Below are 25,013 nucleotides of genomic sequence, written 5' to 3' on the forward strand. Positions count from 1 at the left end.
TGGAGAAGTGCAAATTTCAAAGGTTGGTTATGTTTCAGTAGGTGTGAATTACGTTGATTTGCCTTTAAATACAAACTGAATCAAATTTCTCCACTATCCCCTAATTGTCAGAGACAAAAGTCATGATCCATCATTGTCCCTCCACAACCCAAGACGTGCAAAAGTTCCTACATGTTCCACCATCTCTCTGTGTATCTTTACCAAGATTAAACAAGTCTGACCACAACACTCTGCAACAGCAGTGCCCTGAAATTTAAATATCCGAGATGACTTTGTCTTGAGAACTTATTTCGATGAATAATAAAGACAATTTAATACTTACTTGTATGTCTAATACAACATATACACACAATGGAAAACTGTTGGAACTGCATCTTTATAATCAACATTTGTCTCCTTGAATTTACACATGTAGAACTCCAGCATCCTCAAAAAGGTATCAGCATTAATCTGACCACTGCTGTCTTCAGAGAGAACCAGTAAAAACTGGAGGCACACCAAAATGATCCTGGATCTTTTTGCAATCCCTACCCATTACATTCACTGTACAGGTTACAAACATACTTAATGTAAAGCTTTTAAGTAAGTTTTTAAGGAAAAGCTGACAGAGATCTAGATACATTTACAGCACACAAGAAAAACTGAGAACTCGCTCGTTTCTGCAGAGAATTGTAGGAGAGGGGGGAATCAGATTTTGTTGCTGTATGTCTCAGGATGTGTGGAAAGAAAAGCATGGGTTGAGAGAATGGAGGTGTTACCAAGAGCATCATATAAATGGTCAGGACCAAAGAACTGAAGCCATTTGTAAACTTACATATTCAGGGTTTCAGAACACGCTTTCAATAGGACTTGCAGAATGGTGGCCTAAGAGGAGACATAGCCATGTACAGATCTACAAACGTTATACAACATCGCTTGCCGAGAAAGTTTAAGAATGGCATTAAGAGGCAGAACTCAAAAAATAAAGTGACAGTACAAAGGATGGAGGGGGTGAAGTGAAGTATCAGGGAAATCTTCCTGAGAGATGTATGGAATTGTGGAATATGCTAATTCCCAAAGAGATGCTTAGAAACTGCAATAAACAGATAGATAGATAAGCTGGGAATAAGGATAGTGGATGCACTGCAGGGCCCAGTCAAAGCACAGGCCACATTATTTAAGTTTCCTCCCAAGCTTATTTTTCAGAAAGCAATGTAAGGAACCATCTTCAAGGCATTTCATTTCTTTTATCGTTCCCTCTTTCAGAGAGGCATCAGCCTCTTGCAAAGTTATGGACCGAGTCTGCAAGAACACCACGCTTTCTGCCCTGTATCCAGGAGCAAGGCCAGCTTCCATTCGCACTGCCAGGATACCTCTTCTCTGCTTCTTATCATTACACCTATTAAGTTATGGTGTCTCTTGATCGTTGTGCAGATTCTCGTTCTAAAAGGGCGGAGGCTCCAACTTCTCCATTAGAGATTTGACCCAGCTTGTTCCATTGATGAGTTTAGTTGTTGCAATGACATATTCTGTGCCCCCATCTTCCATTTGAGACAGAAAGCGGAGAGCTGCAATTTCAGCATACGTCACTCCACCCAGGAAAAATACCAGAGTGACTCTGTTTTCTCCATGCTGACCTGGATTGTTTACAAGGTAGAGAGGGGAAAACTGAATTTATTTTTTATGCCACACAACACCTACCCAGCCCTCACTTCCCCAAGCTTGGTTTTAGATTATTTGACAAGAAGGTTTCTATGCTACAGTTTGGAAGAGGGAAGCTAACCTAGGCAGAATGAAGCAACAGCAACTAAATATGCAACATCGATCACTCAGATACAAGGCGCAGCCCATTGGGAATGCCTACACTGCATTGAAATCAGTGGGAGTTGTGGGAGGCTGAACCCATGCATCTGATCCAGGGCTCCATATGAGCTGCAACATGCAAGAAGAGTGGTTGAAATTGCATGGCCATTTTTTTAAAAAAAGTCCATACAAACTTGCACCCTCTAGGAACAAGGAAGCCTTTGTTTGCACTGGAGCTCCAGTGTTAACAAGAAGCCACTGTACTGAGGGTGAAGCTGCAGTTGTCATTAGCAAGCCTTTAAGCACACTATTACACCACAAATTGTGTGTCCAAAGATACCTACGTTTTTTTTGAAGCCCTGTTGGCAATTGCTGTCTCTCTTCAAAGTGTGGTCCTGGAAGCATCTTTAACACTTCTTCTATGCTTCGCCACCCTGGACGGGCAAGCAATTGTGCCAGGCGCACACTTAGAGGAGCATAGCCACTGTATACATAAGAGATGTCGTTGGGATTCTGCAGGAAGGATGGAAGGAAGTGGGATCAATGAAGAGCAGCTTCTCACCACAGTGCATTTCATAAATTTTTTAGCAATGCCGTAACTGTGTGATGAAGCACTTACCTGTTCATTGACATCATCCATCCACAGACGCAGAGTTTTCCGAATTGTTGGGTAGTTGTTTCTACTGGTTAACTGGGTCTTCAAGAGTCCAGCCTTTTCTAGATTATTTAAAGTCAGTATATGTTCATAGCCATAAGTCTGTAACAAGAACATGTGTTGTCAGGGGTACCAACTTGAATAAAATATTGTGGGGGCCCAGGTAAGTCCTGTCCCGCATAATCAATCACATGACACAGTGCACACACACCATGTGAATAGCAGTGCCCATCAACTCTGGAGGGTCCACCTCTTCAAATATTTTTTTTTTGGGGGGGGAGCCCTCATAGCCTCCAGGAGTTGGCTCCTATGTGTGCTGCTTAGTATTGGTTGTATTGGTGGACTGGTAAAGTTGTTCGGATGCCTGATTATTGTTTTCCAAAGCAACCGCTCTATTTCAAACTTAAAAATGGAAAGCGTAATGCTGGTGGTCAACAAAATAAGTTTAAAGACTCTCTCAAGGCAAATCTTAAAAAATGCCGTATAAACACTGACAACTGGAAACACTGGCCTGAAAGCACTCCAGTTGGATAACAGACTTTACCAAAGATGTCATGGGCTTTGAAGACACTCAAACTCAGGACAAAAGGGAGAAATGTGCTAAGAGGAAGGAACCCCCACCGTGATCAACTCTTGCCCAGAAACCTATGTCCCCACATGGAAGGACGTGTGGAGCCAGAATTGGTCTCCACAGTCACCTACGGACTCACTTTTAAGACCGTGTACGAGGGCTCGCCAAAGAAGAAGAAGGTATTGTAATTTTCTTTTTTTTAGAAAAATGTTCTTTTAAAATTTATATTTTATGGATTTTCAGTTACAAATGAATTAGATATTAAAAAGAAGAAAAGAAAGAGTATAAACAATAACAAGTTGCGAGGACTAAGACATCACACTAAAAGGGAAAAGTATTACAGCGCTATCCCAGTTGTACAGTTGAAAGTACTTGTCATTCCACTATGTTCAGTGTGATGCTTGGGGGGTGGGGTGGAAGTCATGACGGTGGCAGCAGTTACAAGTTATAGGTCTATCTTACTATTTAATAAAACACAGAAAAGGAACTGAGGCAAGTAGAGAATAGAGGAAGGGGATGGTACTGAAAACCATTGGGGGGAGTGTCAATGTTACTATACCATATTGTATTTTATATAATATGTATGGATTGTCATTTGACCTGCTTAAGAGATGCACGGTCTATCTGCAAGAAAGCAAAGTGAGGTTGTTCAAAACCATGGACTGATTTAGCATTACCAGTCTTGGGTTCATTGACAGTATAATCATGTGTACAGTTGTACAGTACTTTGGAAGTCAGAATCCATTCCGGAAGTCTGTTTGACTTCCAAAACGTTCGAAAACCAAATTGTGGCTTCTGATTGGCTGCAGAAGCCTGTCGGGTGTTCAGGTTCCAAAAGAATGTTCGCAAACTGGAACAATCACTTCTGGATTTGCGGCATTCGGGAGTCAAAACGTCCGCGTTCCAGGTATGTTGTAGGAGTCAATGGGAACAAAGGGAATTCCTCCAAGGTGAGTCCACATAGTGCTGTAGCCCAAGATTTCAATCAGTAAACCATTTGATTTAAAGCTAAGAACACAGTGAAAAGTAAAAACAGGAGCTGAGCAAGTCTGGATTGAACCAAGATGGATAGCTATAGATTGGGCAAAAACAACATTTCTTGATATTTTTAAGAAGTTTTTCTTCTGTGCCACCCAATCCTGCAGAGGTAACATTCAATTTAAAAATGCAATGCCCTCATCTGCATGTAACAGTAAGTCATGGGTCAATGGCAATGTCAGGATCGAGCAGTGTACACAGTCCCAAAAAGTTCTTGCTTTGCTCCTTCCTCGGTGTGAGCCATGAAGCCTTAAGCTATCATTATGTCTGAACCTGGAATTGTGGTTTGTTTCTCCTGAATAAACAACGAACATGAAGCCACTGTTCCTGCTTTTGCAATCATGGTTTATACAAAAGGAAAAAACCACAACCATGGTTCATATATTGATAAGTCAAGGTTGCTTGGCTTCTTGCTCTCACTTGCTCCAGGGGAGGAAAAGGGCAGCATGAACTAGCAGACTGCAAAATCTCAATAAACTATTAACCATGTTTGTTTCTCTTTTTAATTATTATCCTTTAAAAAAATGCTATGCAAATACAAAATATACCCTATCAATAGAATATAAATACATCAACCTTGACATTAGGTTTTAATTACTGAGATGAGTTAACCAGCAGCTGGCCCGATGACTTGAGTTTCCCCACTAAACAATTGTGCATAAGGTTCTCCCAAGAGTGATCTATATTTGATTTGGCTAACCTGGAGAATCTCTCTCTTATAATGATCCAGGACCTTCTGTTTCAGTCCGCTGTTGCACACTGACTGCAGACAAACGAGTCTTAAAATCTTGATCAGGGGATGCTTTTGGGCAATACAGTCTTCAATGTAGTTGTTGACCTAAACAGAAAAATCAAACCAACAAAACTACACCAACTTTTGAAATGGTAGCGAAACAAAATGTTTAGCTCTTATTCGTAGGGATGTAAAAGTGGACATGGAACCTCCTCCATCACAATGTCAAGAACAATTTGCATCAAAGTGAAACCAGCCACAAAACAGGATGCAATTTTTGGTGAGCAGTTTTTCTTCATCAATAAGAGTGGTTGCAATCTGGGGCAGAAGGACTGCAGCTGCAGCTGGTGTTGAGGATGTTGGACCAAGGAAGTTTAGCTTCCAGAAGATTCAGTGGAACAGAAACAGGTTCCATTTAGCAAAAACAACACCCACCATTATTCCAAGAGATACTAGATAACAATGGGGGGGGGGAACTATTTTAAGAGCATTTTCACTTACCTTATCAGTGTCTATTCCTGACATAAACTCTTGTTCCACTGTTAAGTTATCAAAGAAGTCTTCTGATGCTTAAATAAATAATAAAAAACAGTAAATGAACACGCTGCATTTGAAAATAGTTTTCAGTCAAGAACAGTGCTGATATCTGGCCACTGGCAGTTTATCCACAGGGAATTTATTCCAGCTATAGCTGGAATATTCTGTAAGCCACCTTGAGTCCCATCTGGGGGAAAGGCAGTGAGTGAGTGAGTGAGTGAGTGAGTGAATGAATAAATAAGTAAAAACTCACTAGTGATATCTTTGATGAGTTCCGCAATAGAAGTGTGGTTAGCTAAAGAGCTTCTTGCTGCTTGCATGTGCGGCAGCTGTGAGACAAACTGTTTGATCTCTCCAACAGTTTTAGCATGGTGTCTTTCCTAGGAAAACAGACCCAGCAGATAACAGTTTAGAGTCAATCCCCAAGAGAACATGGAAATCTTATGTGTCTCCTTTACAATGTTCACTATTTTCAGTTAAGGAAAAAAATAGTTACGCTGCTGATGAGAGAATATCCAGTTCCCCATCCAATAATCTTTCTTTGTTGCATAATCAGTTTTGCAGTGTAAAACTGCTAAATGAATGGCAAGCTCTGGCAGCATGAGCAATTTCCTATCTAACCATTTCTAACTAACTGGCATCTTTTCATGCATGTTGCAGTTTTACACATCATAAAAACATTCTTCCTTTTCTAACACCAAAAAAAGCTTGTGGGGTAGTGGAAACTGTGCTGAATCTGGAGCTACCTGGGGGGAGTGTGACCAGGTTGGATACCGGCCCCAGCAGAGTAAAACTCTTCTCTAACCTAATGAACTTCAAATATGAAACCACCAGGAGACATTGTAATTCACACCGAGCTCATGACAGAGTGGAAAGAAAACCTCTATTTAAGTCCAAGATGCGCCCCTGCCAAATTACTAGAACACACGTGCCTTCTTTAATGACCACCATGCACTCTCATGGTTACAAATTGTCCCTTTGTTTGGATGTTTGCATTTTATTGATTTTACGTTTATTTTGTTTCTAAATTTTGCTCTTTGATTTTGAGAACCCTGATTGAAAAGCAGGTTATAAATGATCCAAATAAAGAAATTGGTCCAACATAATGAAGTGAGAAATTATCTGAGTCCATAAGGATGTTTCCTGAAGAGACATAAATCTTGTTATCTCAGTAACGATGAAAAGCACAGAACTTAACTCTAAGGACTAGATTGCCAGAGGTGTCTAATGACCTATTAATAAGGACAATCCAGATGTATGTATTCCGCTTCCAGTTTCTATCAGACCAACAAGAAAGAACTACACATCCAAACACATTTATTGAAAAGTGGAATTTGGTTGAAGTGTAAACTATATGAATGGCAAGCCCAGGCAGGAAGATAATAATGAAGTATGCCATTAATAAGCCTTTTGCTACCCACAAGTTGCTGTTTCATTATCACCTATTATATCTGAAAACCTTGCACTCTCTCTTGTTCTTCCAACATAAAAGTGCCAATTATAGCACTCAATTTTAAATGGTTCCTCTTTCAATAGGCAAGTGCAGCTGGTCTGGCCTTCTAAAGGAGCAGAAAGAAATGCAGAATATGTGACCAGATTACACAGCTCAGAACTCAAGTCATCTATGCTTTTATGTACTATCATACTAGGCCAGGCATGATGGAATTTCCTGAAACTGCACAACATGGAAGCACACACATTTGTGACTGCAAGGACAAAGCCGCTTGCCCAAATTATTATATGGCTACACCATTCCATGAGATACGTGACATCAAGATACATCTGATTCCAACATGCCATAGGAAAGTCCACATGTATGCCTTGGTAGTATGGAATTGGGGTAGGATTCAGTTCCCTAAGAATCTCAGCTTTCATTAATATACAAGCAAGTTTCCATGTCTTATGACTGTAATGACATGTTCAAAAGTGTGCTTTCTGAATTCTCAGAAGCTAATGGGGAGGGCTTCAGTGTCTTGCATAACTTATTGTCTCTCTTCATAAGCAGTAAAACTAGAAGGGTACAAAATGTGGAAGTATATATTGTGTAGATCTATATACTTATATGCATAACACATATATGTTGCTGATTCAGGTTCTTCTTCTTGGTGCGGGTTTGGATTGCACAGGCACAAATTTTCATTGTTTTTACAGAACACACAGCCTTGATCAAGACTAGTGCTGAAGCAAAAGTGCAGATCTGACTACTGATTTGACCAGCATCCTGCAACTGCAAGGTGTATATGGAACACTTCTGAGGCTGAATGGACAAGCCAGTTGAATCTGGACTCATCTGTGGGGATAAGATAACACAGGTCGATTACCTCAAATGCAGCTGAGATTATTTTGGCTCTCTTGCTCAGCACAGAGCCCACAGCATTGAAATTCTTGTCCCGGATCTCTGCATAAAGCTCCTCAGCAGAATTCAGCTGCAGCTTCTTGGGCTCTGTGGGGAGATCCTTGCCACCCTCCCCCTGCTTCTTGGGGGCAAACTTTTCTGGAGGGAGTTTCACGTAAGCTGCCAAAATACAAGCCAAAGAAAACAGAGCTGACTTGGCTTTCCAACACACAGAGGAATAAACACTGGGAAATAAGGAAACTGAGCTGTCACTTGGCAAGTGCCAAGCTGGCTCTTGAGGGGCACCAGTTTTCATTTTCCCCAACTGAAACTGATCCAGGAGAAGCATCTTATTTCCCCTCTTCTCCTCTGCTGCCCACTTGTGGAACACTTTCCGTACCAGATAATACCACCGGACAAAAGAGCAAAATACTTTCCCATTAAGTCAGGTGAAATAAATGAGAGTTACTAAACTGCTGTTAGAAAACTTGGTGGGATGGGGGCCCTGTGGCCCTCCAGGTGCTTTTAGACCATCCCGGTTGGGGCAGTCCAACAACAGCTGGAGAGCCACAGGTTCTGCAATAGACATGATGAGGAGAACTGGGGTCATTCTCTCATCCCCAGTGTCTCTAAAATGCTGCTTAAGGGCACGAGAGGGGGAGACCCTGAAAAATCCTCTGAGAAAGAAAGAAAGAAAGAAAGAAAGAAAGAAAGAAAGAAAGAAAAGCAGAAGACCTACAAGGAAGAGGAGTAGCCTTCCTTGGCTGGGGGAAAAGAAAGGGGACAATGACAACGAAAGACCAATTGGCGTGTCGTGAGGAAGCTGGAAATAAACCTGTTACTGGGGATTGTTGTCCCTTCTCTGAACAGAACTGCTTACCTACTCCCTGACTAAGGAAAGGATGTGACCGGTAAGAAGAAACTGTCCACTACAATGAGAAGAGAGAATAAAGATGCATGTACTGGTCTAAGACAGGGTCTTTTTCCACCTGAGAACCAATTACTCAGAAATTTTGTTACATTGTGGTCACAGCTGCTAACTTACTATTCTGAATTCCGTATATCTCATCAATAAGCCCCTCATAAGTCAGCTGTGTCGCCAGAGGTGACATCAAGTCTATGTTGCGGTCAAGCAGCAAGAGGGTATCAAAGACTGGGAAGATTGGATTCTGGCTCCCAGAAAACTCCCGCTTCATCCTGATCATCATATTTGCCACGTGCTGAAGAAAGAAGCGTTTGGAAGATTATGACTCAGGCTACAAGCAGCAAGTAACACATCAAACATTGCAGACATCTTTGAATATGCACCTCTCACTTCCTGCGGTGGTGAGTCAAGCTCTAGATTGGTGTTCTGTCATCCCCTTTGTGCAAGAGACAGACCCAGACTGACTGCTGCTCCTCAACCTCCAAGGACAGGGGCAGAATAACCAAAACCCGCAGTCTCATCTTCTTCATGTCTCTCATATACACCTCATACACCCACACACCCATTCACTATAACACAGAGTGTGTGGATTCATTAGACATTAAAGACCACATGCCTCTTTATATATAAGCAGGGTTAAGAAAAGAAAGAAAAAAATAGAGCAATTCCAAAGTGATTGTTGTCCATACAAAGAGGCATTCACACAGTGAAATGGCAGACAAGGGAGGCGTTCTAGATCATATTTACCCTTGCGCATTCCCCTTTCCCAAAGATCTGTGGGATTGTTCCATAAAGTGCCTGGAGTGTCATGAGCCCCTTTGCTGCGTGATAGAGGCTGGTCTGGTCATTTTCTAAGTAACACTCCTATATTTTAAAAAAAGACAAAGAAAGCAGGGTAAGAAACTTAGGATGCAGGTGGTATCCTCAGCTTACAGCAATAAGCTGAAAATAAAAAGGCATCCTATAAACACTGTACTTTAAATAAACAGGATCAGAAAACTGGCACAGATGACAAAGTGCTTCCTTGTGCTAATAGGTGTGTGTGTCAAACGGAATTTATTCTGCTTGCTCTCCTAGCTCCACAGAAGACCTTCATTCAGTGATTACAAGAAATGAACACACACATATTAAGGACAGTTAAGGACAGGGATACTCTTTCTCCCCTTCCCTTCTTAACTTACTGGCAGTGTGGGTCCTGCTGCCAGAATTGTCACACTCACTTCCGTAGGCTGAGACTAGGTAGGGACAAGGTGCGTAAGCTAAGTAGTTGCTGCCTGCTTAAATTGTAATTTTACTGTCTGAAACAGCATTTATATATTCTCTCAATTTCATTTCATATAATAAAGCAAGCTTTCTTTGTCAATGTCTCTCAATAATCTTACTGTAAAGCCATTTGTTTGCCTCTAAGAATTACTGGGTTGCCCATCTGGCAGTTAACAGGTCTTTAGGATCACCAGCCCCAAACAAAAAGTATCAGGTGTCAGTTTTATTTAGGCAGGAATGGAGGCAAACAAATGTTCATAAACAGACACACATTATGATGCTAGCAAAAGATCCCAATCTTCTTTGACAGTGTGTGTATGAATACATGGGAGTGGTGGACACGCATGTGAGTTCAGACTTTGCTGTAATTGATTACTATATACTGTACTATATATATTGGCCAGCTTCCTTTTAAAAACCTCCAAGCAGAAGGCAGCCACCAGCTAATTAATTCTCAATGTCGAAGAGGGTTTCCATAGTATTTGTCATATTAAAATATACATACCCCACTTTTAAATCAATTTTTTCAAATCAGTTTATATAAAAAAACAGTATGACAAAAAAAAACACTTAACACACCTTAACAGAGCAGCACTAAAATCAGTTGAAGGCCTAGGTGAAATTTTCACCTATGGCTCTAGGAAGATCAACCAATAATCAACCCTCAGAAGGCAGCTCTCTTCCTGGTTACCAAAACTCAAGAGAAGGGCCTCTGAAACAGTTCTTAATGCGTGGGAAGAAGGAAGTGAGCCTCTTAATAGGAAACCCAGATCTGTTTCCTTGCAGTTGAAGCTCATGACCTTGTCGTACAACACAGAGAATAGTTGCTTTCCTGCACTGCACTGAGGTGGTGGGGTATGCAGAAGATCTGGTTCCAGTCTAGACCTCAAGTCAATAGGAAGCCAAAGCCACTGCCAACTAAAGACTCCTATGACTGAGCATTGGGGTGCCAACTGGGGGCTATCAGCAGCCAGTTTAGAAATATACCCCACACTGTGCTACCCTATGCAAAGAAACCCAAGACTGACTTTGAAGGCGCTTTCAGACTCCATGGATAATAGGTCTCCATCAAATGGAATGAGGTCCAGGCTGTACTCCTCTCTGTGAATGAAGGAGCCCAGAACTCCTTGATCCTTCAGTCGCTGCTCACACAGCAAGCTGCGGCGTGGCACAAACAGGATGTGGAAATCCCTCTGTGGACAACGGACTCTGTCTTCACTAGAAAGGAGACAAGGAGATACCTTAAGAAATACAGAAACTACCAGTTAAAGTGAGAAGTTGGCCTTCAATATTCTGAACCAAGTTCATAAGTGATGTCACCTGAGTTCAGGTGTAACTTTTCAGTCAAGGAAAACAAGTAAGGTAACCATGAAGTTTCTACTCAGACTGCAGAAAGCAAAAAGGTAGGTCTGGAGAGCTACTCTACCTGAGCACATTTTCAGCAATTATGTCCATGAGTTCTAGCCTTGGTCTGACAAAGAAAATAATATTCTTGACATCTGCAGGTGGGAGGCGGCCTGGTTTGAGAGTGAACATTTTCTCCACCTCATGTTCCTGGAAGGAGACAAAAGTAATAATAATGTGCAATCTTATTTTAGTCTTTAGAAGTTTATATATATGAGAAAAGAATGGATTTATGGTCAACTCACTACTGGGAGCATCTATCCTTGTGTTTTGTAAACTTGGTGTTTAGGTGGAATAACTACCCACCTAGGACACCAAAAACATTTTCTTCACACCTACTGGATAAAACTCTCAATAGGAAAACACACTATTTATGGCAAAAATCAGACTTAATATTTTTTTAAAATCTTGCCCAATCCTACCTTTAGAAGTGAATATTGTGCAATCAGCCCAAATGGACCTGTAAGATACTCATCCCACACAATGGCCTATGAAGAGGAAAGCAGAGAATCAGCTGACATTTCAAGCTACATCCAATATACAGAAGTGAGTGGGGTAGAGGGAAAGTCTCTTACAATTCTATGCAGAGAAACTTCATTATTTGTATTTCTAGACTGCCCTTCATCTACACCTCTGAACCTAGGCTCCTGCTTCATTTCCCCCTTGAAGGTAAGCTACAGAACAGGAGCTGCCAAACTGTGATCCACAATTCATTCAGGAGGTCCATGACACCCATCACATTTAAATATCCATTTTGATCTTTAATTATGTTTTTCACATCAATATTCACATTGATCTTAATTGTATTTTTAATACAGTGTAATACAATAAGAAACAAAAGGTAATACAATTTTGAATTCCATATATAATATCATAGAATCATAGAATAGAATCATAGAATTGGAAGAGACCACAAGGGCCATCGAGTCCAACCCCCTGCCAAGCAGGAAACACCATCAGAGCACTCCTGACATATGGTTGTCAAGCCTCTGCTTAAAGACCTCCAAAGAAGGAGACTCCACCACACTCCTTGGCAGCAAATTCCACTGTCGAACAGCTCTTACTGTCAGGAAGTTCTTCCTAATGTTTAGGTGGAATCTTTTTTCTTGTAGTTTGGAGCCATTGCTCCGTGTCCGCTTCTCTGGAGCAGCAGAAAACAACCTTTCTCCCTCCTCTATGTGACATCCTTTTATATATTTGAACATGGCTATCATATCACCCCTTAACCTCCTCTTCTCCAGGCTAAACATGCCCAGCTCCCTTAGCCGTTCCTCATAAGGCATCGTTTCCAGGCCTTTGACCATTTTGGACACGTTCCTCTGGACACGTTCCAGTTTGTCAGTGTCCTTCTTGAACTGTGGTGCCCAGAACTGGACACAGTACTCCAGGTGAGGTCTGACCAGAGCAGAATACAGTGGCACTATTACCTCCCTTGATCTAGATGCTATACTCCTATTGATGCAGCCCAGAATTGCATTGGCTTTTTTAGCTGCCGCGTTACACTGTTGGCTCATGTCAATATCTAGCCCAGTGCATTCAAATTGCTAAACAGACAGAAAAATCATTTAAGACAGACAGCAATTTTCAGGTGATTGGGGTTTTGTTTGCTTTTTTACCATTGCCCGAGAACAAACCTTCGCTATAGCTTATGGTTTGTCAAAATAAACTATAGGCTCAGGTTCAGACACAGCGCTAAGCCAAATCATGGCTTAGCTCACAGCACTGAAGCAACTGTAAGACCAGAGGATGGAAGAGCAAAGTAGCTGCCATCTTCTCCCTGGAAACCTGCAGGTTTGGTTGTACCAAGTCATGGTTTGGCTTAGTGTTATGTGCAAACCCCATCACTGCGTGGGCATGTATGAAAACATTAAGCAGTAGATTCTGAAAGTACATCTGAAAGATCATGCTCTTCCCAGGGAGGTTTAGCTAGTGCCTTCATGATACACCTTTAAGCACCAGGCAAAAATGTCCGTCTTTAACCAGGCCTTTGAATAACTGACATCCTGTTAGTTAAAATGCCCTTTTAAGTGTGTTGTGGAAGAGGAATTATTGGGTTGTCTTTGTTCTTATTTTTAATATGTATTTTGAGTTTTTTATATTGTAGTTTTATGTTGTGAAGTACCCTGAGATCTACAGGTACAGGGTGCAATAATTTTTTAATAATAATAATACTAAAATAGCTACACAAAGCACATGACAGTGGTACCTCGGGTTAAGTACTTAATTCGTTCCGGAGGTCCGTTCTTAACCTGAAACTGTTCTTAACCTGAAGCAGCACTTTAGCTAATGGGGCCTCCTGCTGCTGCTGCACTGCCGGAGCACGATTTCTGTTCCCATCCTGAAGCAAAGTTCTTAACCCGCGGTACTATTTCTGGGTTAGCGGAGTCTGTAACCTGAAGCGTCTGTAACCAGAGGTACCACTGTATAAAGCTATTTTTGGCCATCTCACCCCTTGCTTTTTCCTGTAAGACCAATTACAGTCATTAACAGTCGTCAACAGGTTTACCTATCAGGCAATGACCCATCTCCCGCCCCCCTTCTGAGTAATCCCCCTCCCCACCCTCTCACTATATATATATATAAAGGTCTGGTGACTTCTGTTTCAGTGTATCTGAAGAAGTGTGCAAGCACACAAAAGCTCATACCAAGAACAAACTTAGTTGGTCTCTAAGGTGCTATTGGACAATTTTATTATTATTTTTATATATTTCTACTGTGTCAGACTAACATGGCAACCTACCTGAATCTATAACCTTAGTAGAGTAAGCTTCATTGAGGTATTAAGGCCCTGTGAGAAGGCTAGTGCATGTCTGTATGTATGCACCATTTTACAGCCGAATTCTGTGCATGTTTTTTAAGAAATAAAGCTAACTAGACTCATTAGAATTTACATACATTTTTAGACCCCAGATGTAGTGGTTTTACGGGGGGGGGGGCTTTAAAACGGCATTTTAAATTTTTTCATAAATGTTTTCAGTATTAGGGCAACAGAAATAAAGCCCATTTTAGTGACAATTTAAGTGAATTTAAAATGCCAAACTGTGTGTGCTCGGAATATTTCTTTTTAATTGATAAGCCTTTTGTTTTTTGATCTAACTTATCGGGAAGGTGGAGACAGCTGAAAGGCCTGGGCCGGGGGGGGGCGGGGGGGGCGAGGCCCAACGCGGGATTCCCGGGCCAAGAGGCCGCCGCAGCCTCGCTGCAGAAAGGGTCCAAAGGGAGCAGAAAGGACGTCGAGGCAGCAGCATCGGCCCAGAGCCCAGGCCGGGAGGCGCCTCCGGGGGGGGGGAGCCATTTCAGGCCGGCCCCCCGCCCCCCCCCGCCGCAGCCCGGCTCCTCCTCTCAGCTTGTGCGTTGTGCTTTCCGTGGGCTTTGCGGTGCTGCCGGTGTGCGGGCGCGCCATTCGCCAGGCCTGCGCTTCCCTGGTCCTCCTTCCTTCGCCAAGGGGCTTCGCGAGTGGGGCCCAAAGCAGGCCGAGGCCCGGCGCCTGGCAGCGGACTCCCCAGGAGGAGGAGGAGGAGCAGGCCGGGCGGGCGGGCGGGCGGGCGAGGAAGGGGAAGAGCCAGGCGGGAAGGGCCCGGCGCCGCGCGGCCTCCCTCCCCGCCTCCCCGCCTCCCTCCCTGCCTGCCCCCCCGGCCGACCTTGGATCCGGCGCACTTGTCGAGGAACTCGCGCAGCTCCTTGCGGCCGGCCTCGCGCAGCGCCATCAGGTTGACCCGGCCCGAGTTCAGGTGCGCCGCCGCCATGGCCGCTCCTCGCCGGCCGCCCTCTCGCTCCGCCCGCCCGCCCAGCCCAGCCCAGCCCAGCGCCGGTCAGGTGGAGCCCCAGACCGGCGCGGGGAGGGACCAAGGGGCCGGGCCGCCGCCTCTCCTCCTCCTTTGACAATCCCTCGTAGCCGAGTAAGATGGTTTTCCAGAAACCCGGTTTTAACACCGTAAGTGACTGCGGAGGCCAGTTCGGGATCCCCACGTCCTTCCACAGTCCGGGCAGGAGTTCATCATGGTGAAGGTTGGCCAAGGTGCCTTCCTCTTAGGCGACATTTTTCCACCTTCGCCGCATCAAGCAGTTGGTCCCTTACCTTTCCCGCCCTGACTTGGCCACAGTGATCCATGCGACGGTCATCTCCAGGCTTGACTACTGTAATTCGCTCTATGCGGGGCTGCCCTTGAGGCTGTCCCAGAAACTCCAGCGGGTGCAGAATGCTGCAGCGAGGCTCCTCACGGGGTCTCTGCCATGGGAGCAGATTCACCCAGTGCTTTTCAAGCTGCACTGGCTCCCGGTGGAGTACAGGGTCAGATTTAAGGTGCTGCTTTTGACCTTTAAAGCCCTTCACGGCCTAGGACCCTCGTACCTACGGGACCGCCTCTCCCGGTCTGCCCCACGGAAAGCCTCAAGGTCCATAAATAGCAACACCCTAGTGGTCCCGGGCCCTAAGGAAGTTAGATTAGCTTCAACCAGAGCCAGGGCCTTTTCAACTCTGGCTCTGGCCTGGTGGAACGCTCTGTCTCCTGAGACCAGGGCCCTGCAGGATCTGATTTCTTTCCGCAGGGCTGTAAGACAGAGTTGTTCCGCCTGGCCTTTGGCTTGGAGCCAATTTGATTCCCTCCCTCCCTTTCTTTTTTCTTTTCCTTCTCCTCCTGCAATGAGGCTACATTTTAATATTTTAATGTTCCATTATTTTAATGTTGTATTTTAATCTTGTTTTTAAGTTGTAATCATTCAACTTGTTTTTATTATTGCTTGTTAGCCACCCTGAGCCCGGCCTTGGCTGGGGAGGGCGGGGTATAAATAAATAAATAAAAATTATTATTATAGAATCATAGAATCCTAGAGTTGGAAGAGACCACAAGGGCCATCGAGTCCAACCCCCTGCCAAGCAGGAAACACCATCAGAGCACTCCTGACATATGGTTGTCAAGCCTCTGCTTAAAGACCTCCAAAGAAGGAGACTCCACCACACTCCTTGGCAGCAAATTCCACTGTCAAACAGCTCTTACTGTCAGGAAGTTCTTCCTAATGTTTAGGTGGAATCTTTTGCCCCCCACTCTGCACTCTCAGATGCGGAGAAGCCCTCCCCTCATGAGGAACTGACAGCCTGACTTTTGCATTTCAGCTGCTGGAGGATGAACAGTTTATTATTAGCACGTTTCTCCCTTGCGTCCTGAGTTCGAGTGTCTTCAAAGACCATGACACCTTTGGTGAAGGCTGTTCTCCAGTTGGAGCGCTCGCAGGCCAGTGTTTCCCAATTGTCAGCGTTTATACTCCATTTTTAAAGATTTGCCTTGAGACAGTCTTTAAACCTCTTTTGTTGGCCACCAGCATTACACCTTCCATTTTTAAGTTTGGAATAGAGTCATTGCTTTGGAAGACAATAGTCAGGCATCCGAACCACATGACCAATCCAACGAAGTTGGTTTTGAAGAATCACTGCTTCAACACTGGTGATCTTTGCTTCTTCCAGGACACTGGTATTAGTTCACCTGCCTTCCCAAGTGGTGTGTCACATTTTTCGGAGACACCATTGCTGGAATCTTTCAAGGAGTTATAGATGGCGTTTATAAGTGGTCCATGTTTCACAAGCGTACAGCTGGGTTGGTAGTTCAAGAGCCTAGACTGAAACCTAAAAGACTAGTTTCAATGGACCAAGAATGGTTTTCATGGCTGGTTCTGACTTTCTCCTTTTCCCAGCGGGAATTCCTACTTGTAGAGCAGAGGCCACGGCTGGTCGGCAGCTGCAGGGCCTGTGTGCTTTGTTCTGTTGTTGTTGTTGTTTAGTGGTTTAGTGGTGTCTGACTCTTTGTGACCCCATGGACCAGAGCATGCCAGGCACTCCTGTCTTCCACTGCCTCCCGCAGTTTGGTCAAACTCATGCTGGTAGCATCGAGAACCCTGTCCCGCCATCTGGTCCTCTCTCGTCCCCTTCTCCTTGGGCCCTCAGTGCTTTGTGCTGGAGGGCACTGTTTTGTGGCACTCACTGGTTGCTATTGGACAGTTCTTTGGATAGTCTGAGCAGACTGGATGAGCGAAAGGCTCAGCCTTCATTAGGGCAAATGTTCTACCCTTATTTATGGGAGCCTTTGAAATAGAAAAAGGAAAGGACTGTGTCAGGATGTGTTTTGTGGGGAAATTTGCAGAAGTGAAGATGTTGATTTGGGGTACAGTCGGAGGGGGGTATGGTGCCTGCTGGAGGGGGAAACCCCCCGCCACCCTTTCCAAAACTTCCGGTAACAATGTTAAGAATGACCCAAAGCTCTCCCCTCTCCCTATTTCTTTCATTTGCTTCATGAAATTTGTACACTGCTTGACTGCATGAATGAGGGGACCAGGCCCTCTGGGTCCTGGCATGGCCGTAGCTCTTGAACCCAGAGCGCTTGGGACCTCCTTTCTCTCTGCCAGCCCTTCATACTCTGGGCTGCCTCTTTCAGACTCTGATGATGCCCCTTCAGGTCACTGAACTGCAGAGAGATGGAAGGAATTGGTCGTGATGGGCAGACAAGGATTGATTAGGCTCCACATATGTATTTCTGTTCTGCAAATTCGGCAGTGGTTCACTGTTTTCTCCAGATGCCCCTCCTCACACACAAACACCCCCCCCCAAGAATTGGAGCGGCCGGCGTCTGAGTCGCTCTTTCCGCTCATCTCTTCTAGGATCAGGTGCTTAAGGCGCCTGTTCAGACGCTGCCACGTCTGATGCCACGTCTGGTGGCCCCCCAGCAAGACCCAGAGCAGCCTGTGGCGCCAGGTGAGCAAGTGGCCCTCCTTTTTTGGACAGAGGAGGGCAGGAATGGACATGGGGGGGGGCAACTAGTCCAAGGATGTAAAAGAGGACTCACCTGTTCCCATGTCCTTCTGTTTGCTGCGGTTCCGCATCCCAGCCCCAGGGGGGGAGTATTGGAGAAAACAAGAGCAGGGACTGGATCCCTCAGACCTGCCCCCCCTTTGCCCCCCACTCTGCACTCTCAGATGCGGAGAAGCCCTCCCCTCATGAGGAACTGACAGCCTGACTTTTGCATTTCAGCTGCTGGAGGATGAACAGCTCTACCTCCTGGGGGCCATCAAGAGCTGCCAGGCAGCTGAGCTCAAGGGGGCTGCGATTCCTGAAGTGCTCCAAGCAGGAGACGGCCCAAGCCATTCTGGTGAGTGATGGGGGGTGTGGGTGGAAAGGGTTGTGCATCTGCGTAGAGGAAGACCCTGCTGGCTTAGGGCATGGGGTTGCCATTCCCCTGCAAAGCCAAGCCTGGTGTTTGGGGTCGGAGCTGATTTTCCTCCTCTGTTCTCTTCCAGGACATCTTGGGGCCCTTGGGGCACTTCAGAGATCGCCCCCTGACCCTGGCCCTTGCCTTGGAGGCCCTCCTCCAGCTAAGGTGAGTGGGGTCTTTGGTGTGGATGGGGTTGTGGGTGGGGGGCAGGATTCCAGGGGGAAAGAGCAGGCGGGAGGGAGAAGGGGCAAGGGAGACTCTAACCCCCTCCCTTTCATCTCTGCAGCACCATGAGGCCCAAATTCAGCTGCGATATGATCAGTGTGATCCTGCACAGGACATTGGAGGCCGTGCTGAATGGGGCCGAGGAGGAGGAGAGAGAAGTATGTCCTTGGTTTTGACTTCCCTTCACAGGCTCTTTCTTCTTCTTCGTCACACACTTGCAGAATCCAACCCAGCATTCACACACTCTTCTCTCTTTTCCCGCAGGAACTGAAGAGGCACTTCCGGCTCCTGCTGGGGAGTCTCCTTATGGAAGCCCCCAACCCTGGCACCCTCCTCCACCTTCTCAGCGTAAGTGTCCCAATGGCATCAGGGGTGGTTTTAGGGTTGTCCCCCCCATCTCTTACCCAATGAACTGCCCCATTTCTGGGGCACAGAGCCTGTTTGGTCCCCAAATTGGTCCAAGACCAAAGCTGGCAAACCCTCATGGTCCAGAAGTGCCAGGGACTCCGTGGTGGGGGCAGTGGGGGCTGCTTTGGCCCAGACTGGCCCCTGACTCTGAGATGCTCTTTCCTCCTGCAGGACCTCCAAGGATATGCCCTGGGGAAAGTGGGCAGGCTCAAGAACTAGCGGCCAGCAGCATTTCCTTGCTGCTGGCCGTTGCCCGGAAATACCCCAACCTCAGAGTAAGTACCTTGCCTTCTATTCATTTCTTTGGTTAATTTCAAACCCCCCCCCCCAGATCACATCCCCAAGTGATCTTTAGCGCAGATGATGCGGGGTGTGTCCCTGGGGGCCAGGATGAGGCCAGAGGCTTTTCCTTTTTTTTTTTTTAAATGAATATTTATTGGCTTTTTCAATAAAAACACACGAGAACAACAATTAAACAAAAAAATAACAAAAATACAAAAATCCAAAATTTAAAAGAGAAAAAGACATTTAAAAACACATAAAATTCCAATTACTTATTTTCATTTAACTTATTTCTCAGACCTCCTCACACCTCCCCTTCTTGTATTCCAATTTAAATTATTAATTCAGCAAATCCTTATTATTTGAACTGAATTTTTAAAACCTTAAAAGCTGAAACCTGGTTATAAATATAAGCACCAATTCTGTGAATTGGCCATATCTCCACTGCTATTTGTAGCACAATACTACTTATAATGTCATTTTTATAAATTGCTTTCTGGTCATTGACCGTATTAAAGATATTTGATTTGATTTCCTTATTATCCAAATTTAAACATCAATACTTAAGCATCGTTGCTCATTCTTAAACATTTTTCCTAAAGTCGACCAAAATTTCCCTTCCACGGCTTTCCCCAGTTCCAAACAAATAGCAAAACAAAATAAAAACAAAGCAAGTTATAATTATACCCTTTGGATTCCCAGACTCCACCCACCCCCTTCCCGGTTTCAGTCCCCAACAAGTGTTCATCAGTTCAATATCTTGTTTAGCCTGGAGATCTCACATCCGAGGCTTTTAAATCTCTTTCAGTTCCTCTCTGCCGGCCTTTTTGATAGTCCTTAATGTTGAACCCCAAATTTCGGAGAGGCTTCGGCCCAACAGGATCCATATTTTTTCCAGCCAGCCCTCCATGCTTTAAAATAGAGCCTAAGGGGTACTCAAACATACTCCTTTCAAGTCCAAATGCCCCCAAAGCTCCAACTTCCACCTTGATCAAATTTGTAATCCTTCGGTCTTCAGATCTCCACATAAGGGGATCTCTCGGTTTTAGACTCACCAATTCAGGCCAGGCTTTCCACATCAAGTTATTATTCTCCTTTGTTGCCTTCATGTCAGGCCACAAATTGCAACTCTCATTTGACATCTGCGAAATTACAGCTCCTCCTTCCTTTTCTTCAGGGACAGCATGTCTCCTCCATATTCTCATAACTCTCAAGTTTCTCTATTTGTCCAGTTGTATGAGCTTCCTGCTTTGAATCCTTATCAACCTCAACAAAATTGTTTACTGCTGAGGCCAGAGTTATGACGCTTGTAGCCAAAACATCAATTTCACCTTGTAACTTTCCCAAGAGAACAAATGTTCTATCCAGTTCAGTCAGAATTTTCCTTCCTCCAGCCATTCTTGTAATGTCCTAAACCCCCTCTAGGGGGATTTTAGTTTCTTAGTGTTTTTCAGCTCACATCCAATAGTCAATTTAATTTGTATCAGTCCTTCTTTATTCTCAACAAATTGTAACAAATATAACCAGCAGAAGCGACAGAAACAAAGTTCTCTTTTTCCCTCTGACAGCCAATTTGACAGCTGTCAAATTCCTCAGTACTTCATCAACAGGCTCTCTCGCGGGACACTCCCGGGTCTGGGGGGGTGAAACTTCAGCTCCCAAAGTTAATCTTTTATCCTCCAGTAAAATTTCTTATAGTATCAAACCATGAAGGTTGAAGTCTTTTAGAAAAGTAAAGAAAGAATCCTCTCGACCTTAGATAGCAAGTTCTTTGCTTTAAATTATCTACAAAGGGGGGGGGCGGACTTCCTTTTTAACCCTTCCCCGCTCGTTCCTAATTTAACAAAGATTTTTTTTAAAATTTCGAATTCCTTCTTACTCACAGGTTTTTACTTTAAAGTCCAATTATTCCAAGGAAAAAGTCAGCGCTCTCCGACAATGGCTTGCGGCTTCACTCCGCAGAAGGAGCAATGTACTCTCAGCACCGTGCCGCACCCCGTCCCCGTTCCGAAGCCTTTAAAAAGGCTCATTCGCAGTTTGGGGGGGTCGCAAATGGTGCCCGCCGAGTCACCAGGTTCACAGGCATCCGCGCCTGTGATTTTTAAGGGTCCCTGCGTCGCCGCCGCGGACAAGACCCGATCCTGCGGAGCCGATTCCCTCCGGAGCTCGGAGGGAATCCGCCATTAGTCGATGGCGCTAACCCGGAAGTCCCCGAGGCCAGAGGCTTTTCCTGCCCCCTTTCCTGCTGCTGCCCTTCCACCTCTGCCCAGGAGACTGCAGGGCCCAGGGAGGTCCTCTGGAACAAGGGATTGAGCCCAAGACAGAGGGAGACCCGTCCTTCCTGATTTGGTGCTGTTTCTGTGCTCTCTTGCTCCCATCTGACCCCGATTTTTCTTTCCTATGCAGATGACAGTAGTTTGGCCGGACCTGGCTTGCTTCTGCCTGAAGCCGGAAGAAGGTAAGCCCCACACTTTGGAGACAGCGACCTTTGACTAAAGGCCTGTGGGAAACTCTCATTTTCATTTTCATTCTGTTCTCATTCTTATTCTCTTCCATCCAGATGACATCATCATTGAAGATTTATAGGTACTGCGGACCTCGGGCTCCACTGGACACCTGAGAGAGGCCAACATCCAAATGCACTCAGCAGGTAAGACTTTCTCAGAAGCCCATCTGTAGTTAGAGATGCCCTGTTTCATCTGTGAGAGAAGCAGGCACTCCTGGCGACCTGCTTACCTTTTTTCTCTTGCAGGTGACAGAACGATGCCGGCAAGACCTCCTTCTCCATCTTTTTATGGCAGCAGAAGGGAAGCAGTGGCTATGGGACCAGATCAGGTAGGGGGAAGCTGCCTTGTGGGGACAGAGGCCAAGGGGTATAACGGTGTCATGGACTGGTTGGGCACAGAGGAATGGTGGGAGGAAGCAGCTGGAGAAGCAGGAAGGGAAAACGTCTCAGAGCCCAGGGAGTGGAGGTAGTGGAGGGGGCACAAGGAGCAGCAGTCAGAGGGAGAAGAGGCCGGGGAACCAGGGGAGGGAAGCCAATGGGTCTCAAACCCTTGGTGAGTGAGGGACTTTCCCCTGTGTCAGAAGACAGGCTCCGGCAAATGGAGCGGACAAGATCCAGAGAAAGCTGTTTGTGCACGTGCTGTAGAGGGAAGCCAGGGGCCGATCGGGCTCATCCCCCTGGAAGGGAGCCCATCAAGGAGAACTCTGATTCTAAACCTCCACTGCCTCATGGGATGGCTTCAGGAGAAGAATAGGCTCCAGAGTAAACCCTACACAGATGCAGAGTGGAGTCCCTAGGATGGTTGGGTGACATTTTGTAGGCCTCCTTCTGGCAACTCCTGCAGCCCAGCTGGTGCCTTATGCCTTGCTCTTCTTTCCTTTGGACCACCTCAGGGAGGCCAAGGGGGGGGGGCTCTGGGCACAGGGTTGACACCTTTGTTTTGACAAAAGACAGGACAGGGCAGGGGACAGAGAAAGATCTGAAAGCTGTTAACATTATTTTGCCTCAAAAGATCTCATGGAATTTTGGGTTTTTCCATTCCTTAGGTTATATGATCTATTCCCTGTGTAACTCCATGTGTCAAGAAGAAAAAGAACTGGAAGAGAATGGAATAAAAATAAATATGTTTTAATGGATTTTGAATAAATGCACAATAAATTGTTACTGTTTTGAATTTCATTGTATTATTGTCTTCCATTGATCTGGACACTTTTGTTGTTGCAGCCTGAAAGAGAATTAGCATTTTTTGCTGCTGCATCACTCTCAGGTTGATTCATGTTAAGCTTGTGGTCCACTAAGATCCCTAGATCCTTTTCCCTACCAGCAAACCAGTGTCCCTCATCTTTTATTGGTGCAGCTGCTTCTTCCTGCCAAAGTGCAGAACCTTAGATTGGCTAGAAATCCTCTTTGCTCGCCTTCAGGGTGTGACCATGTCGCAATCAGTGTTGTGGTAGCTCCGTGTGGCATTAACACAGTTCAGTGCAATTGCCTGGTGACAATCCAGTCCAGCTGGTGCCAGGGACCTGAGATCAAAGATGTCTCCAGGACACTGAGTGTTTTGCCTTGGTAGAGCACACCATGTTCGTGACATAGAGGCTGTGGTATGAGCACAGTTCAGGTAGCCTTTGTCCGTTCTTGTTCAGGTCCCAATACCAAGGGGCCTCTGCGGTTATGCCAGCTGTGATGAACTCTTTCAGCAGGAATAGTAATAGTAACAATAAGAATAATTTTATTATTTATACCCCCCCCCCCAATCTGGTTAGGTTTCCCCAGCCACTCTGGGCAGCTCCCAGCAGAACACTAAAAACAGAATAAAACTTCAAACATTAAAAACTTCCCTAAACAGGGCTGCCTTCAGATGTCTTCTAAAAGTCAGAGAGTTATTTCTTTGACATCTGCTGGGAGGGCGTTCCACAGGGTGGGCGCTACTACCGAGAAGGTGTTTGCAAGCTCAAGACATCCTGGTCTAGTTCCTCGCAGAACTTGTTCTTGATCGGTAGAGCACACATCTGTGGAGCGTAGGGGGCATATGCCATGATTTATTGGCCCATAGATGGTCTTTGTGGCTTTAAGGAAACTGTGCATCATGAGTGTCAGCTAAGTGCTGGATCTCCTGAGCTTTTTTTATCCTCCAGGTGTTCTTTAGTTCTCTGGTTCTTCTTTGAACCTCAGCCTTAGCGTTGGCATAGGTTTTTTTCTTAGTAGTGCAGTTTCTGTCTCTTTGCCAGATCTGAAAGGCCTTCCTTTTCTTGTCAATAATGTGTTCAATCTCACTGTCATTCTCATCAAACCAGTCCTGGTGTTTCTTGGTTTGGTATCCAATAGTTGGTTCACCAGCTGCAATAATGATGGTTTTAGCTTGGTCCAGAGTTCCTCAATGTTATCAGGGAATTCTGAATGTGGATGGTCCTTAAGAGTCGTTTGGAAGCAATCCCACTTAATAGGATCTTGAAGGGCTTGAGTGTTCATTTTGTTCATTTGAGTGTTCCTTTTGCGCCTTGGTTTCCTTCCTTGAAGCCTGCGTTGAGGATAGCCATCGTGGAGCATAATAACCGGTGATCTGTCCATCAGTCGTCAGCACTCGTCATAGCTCTGGTAAGGAGCACATCACGGCGATCTTCAGCTCAGACAATTACATAGTCTGAGAGGTGCCCGTGGTTCAACCGAAGGTGCCAATGAGATGCACCAAAGCCTTCCTTGTCAGCCCAGACTTACAGCCCTGCGAGGTAGGCAGGGTTGAAGAACCACATCTGACCACAGGTCTCAAGGTGGATCTCTTTCTGGGCTGCCTCTGAAGGCAGTTCAGAAGCTTCAGCTGGTGCAGAATTCAACAGCCCACATGGCTCACTGAGGCAAGACGGTTTGAGCATCTCAACACCCATCCTGGCCCGACTGTTCCAGCTGCCAGTTAGCTTCCTAGCCCAATTCAAAGTTCTCTTTTTGACCTATAAAGCCTTAAATTTGACTCAGGACCACAACCCCTGAAGGTTGGCAGCAAGAGAATGGGCCACAAGACTATTGTGGTTTTTGTTGAAAGGATTAATATATTTGGAAACTGAGAGATTGATGTATTGTTTTATTGCGCATTATTGCCCTACCACGCTCTGCTGTTCTAATGCTGTTGGGATGATGGACATGTTCACTGTGCAA

The 25,013-nt window shown here is 45.2% G+C and overlaps 2 protein-coding genes across 3 annotated transcripts; one reads left to right on the top strand and one right to left on the bottom strand.

The window, feature by feature from the left end:
• Window positions 1–285: 285 nt before the first annotated feature.
• Window positions 286–15,021, bottom strand: VPS33A (VPS33A core subunit of CORVET and HOPS complexes). 2 transcript variants are annotated; one of them, XM_081841622.1, is made up of 13 exons: window positions 14,885–15,021; window positions 11,666–11,731; window positions 11,266–11,393; window positions 10,868–11,057; window positions 9,324–9,440; window positions 8,697–8,871; window positions 7,638–7,831; window positions 5,570–5,696; window positions 5,281–5,348; window positions 4,747–4,884; window positions 2,402–2,539; window positions 2,127–2,295; window positions 286–1,616 (listed from the first exon to the last, which is right to left on the bottom strand). In XM_081841622.1, the coding sequence occupies exons 1-13, from the start codon at window positions 14,987–14,989 to the stop codon at window positions 1,423–1,425; spliced, it is 1,809 nt and encodes a 602-aa protein (XP_081697748.1). In that variant the 5' UTR covers window positions 14,990–15,021; the 3' UTR covers window positions 286–1,422. The 2 variants fall into 2 exon arrangements, with proteins under 2 accessions (XP_081697748.1, XP_081697749.1); XM_081841623.1 differs by lacking the exon at window positions 14,885–15,021 and adding an exon at window positions 13,984–14,363.
• Window positions 15,022–17,933: 2,912 nt separating this feature from the next.
• LOC309329776 (uncharacterized protein) lies at window positions 17,934–23,037 on the top strand (the record flags this gene model as incomplete). The annotated part of the gene is made up of 9 exons (XM_081840787.1): window positions 17,934–17,985; window positions 18,233–18,379; window positions 18,528–18,607; window positions 18,729–18,825; window positions 18,932–19,015; window positions 19,247–19,350; window positions 21,764–21,815; window positions 22,110–22,192; window positions 22,910–23,037. 9 exons carry the CDS (start codon window positions 17,934–17,936, stop codon window positions 22,916–22,918), a joined length of 708 nt encoding a protein of 235 aa, XP_081696913.1. The 3' UTR covers window positions 22,919–23,037.
• Between the last annotated feature and the right edge of the window lie 1,976 nt (window positions 23,038–25,013).

Source organism: Podarcis erhardii (assembly GCF_964252035.2).
Source record: "Podarcis erhardii genome assembly, chromosome: 15".
Taxonomy (NCBI): domain Eukaryota; kingdom Metazoa; phylum Chordata; class Lepidosauria; order Squamata; family Lacertidae; genus Podarcis; species Podarcis erhardii.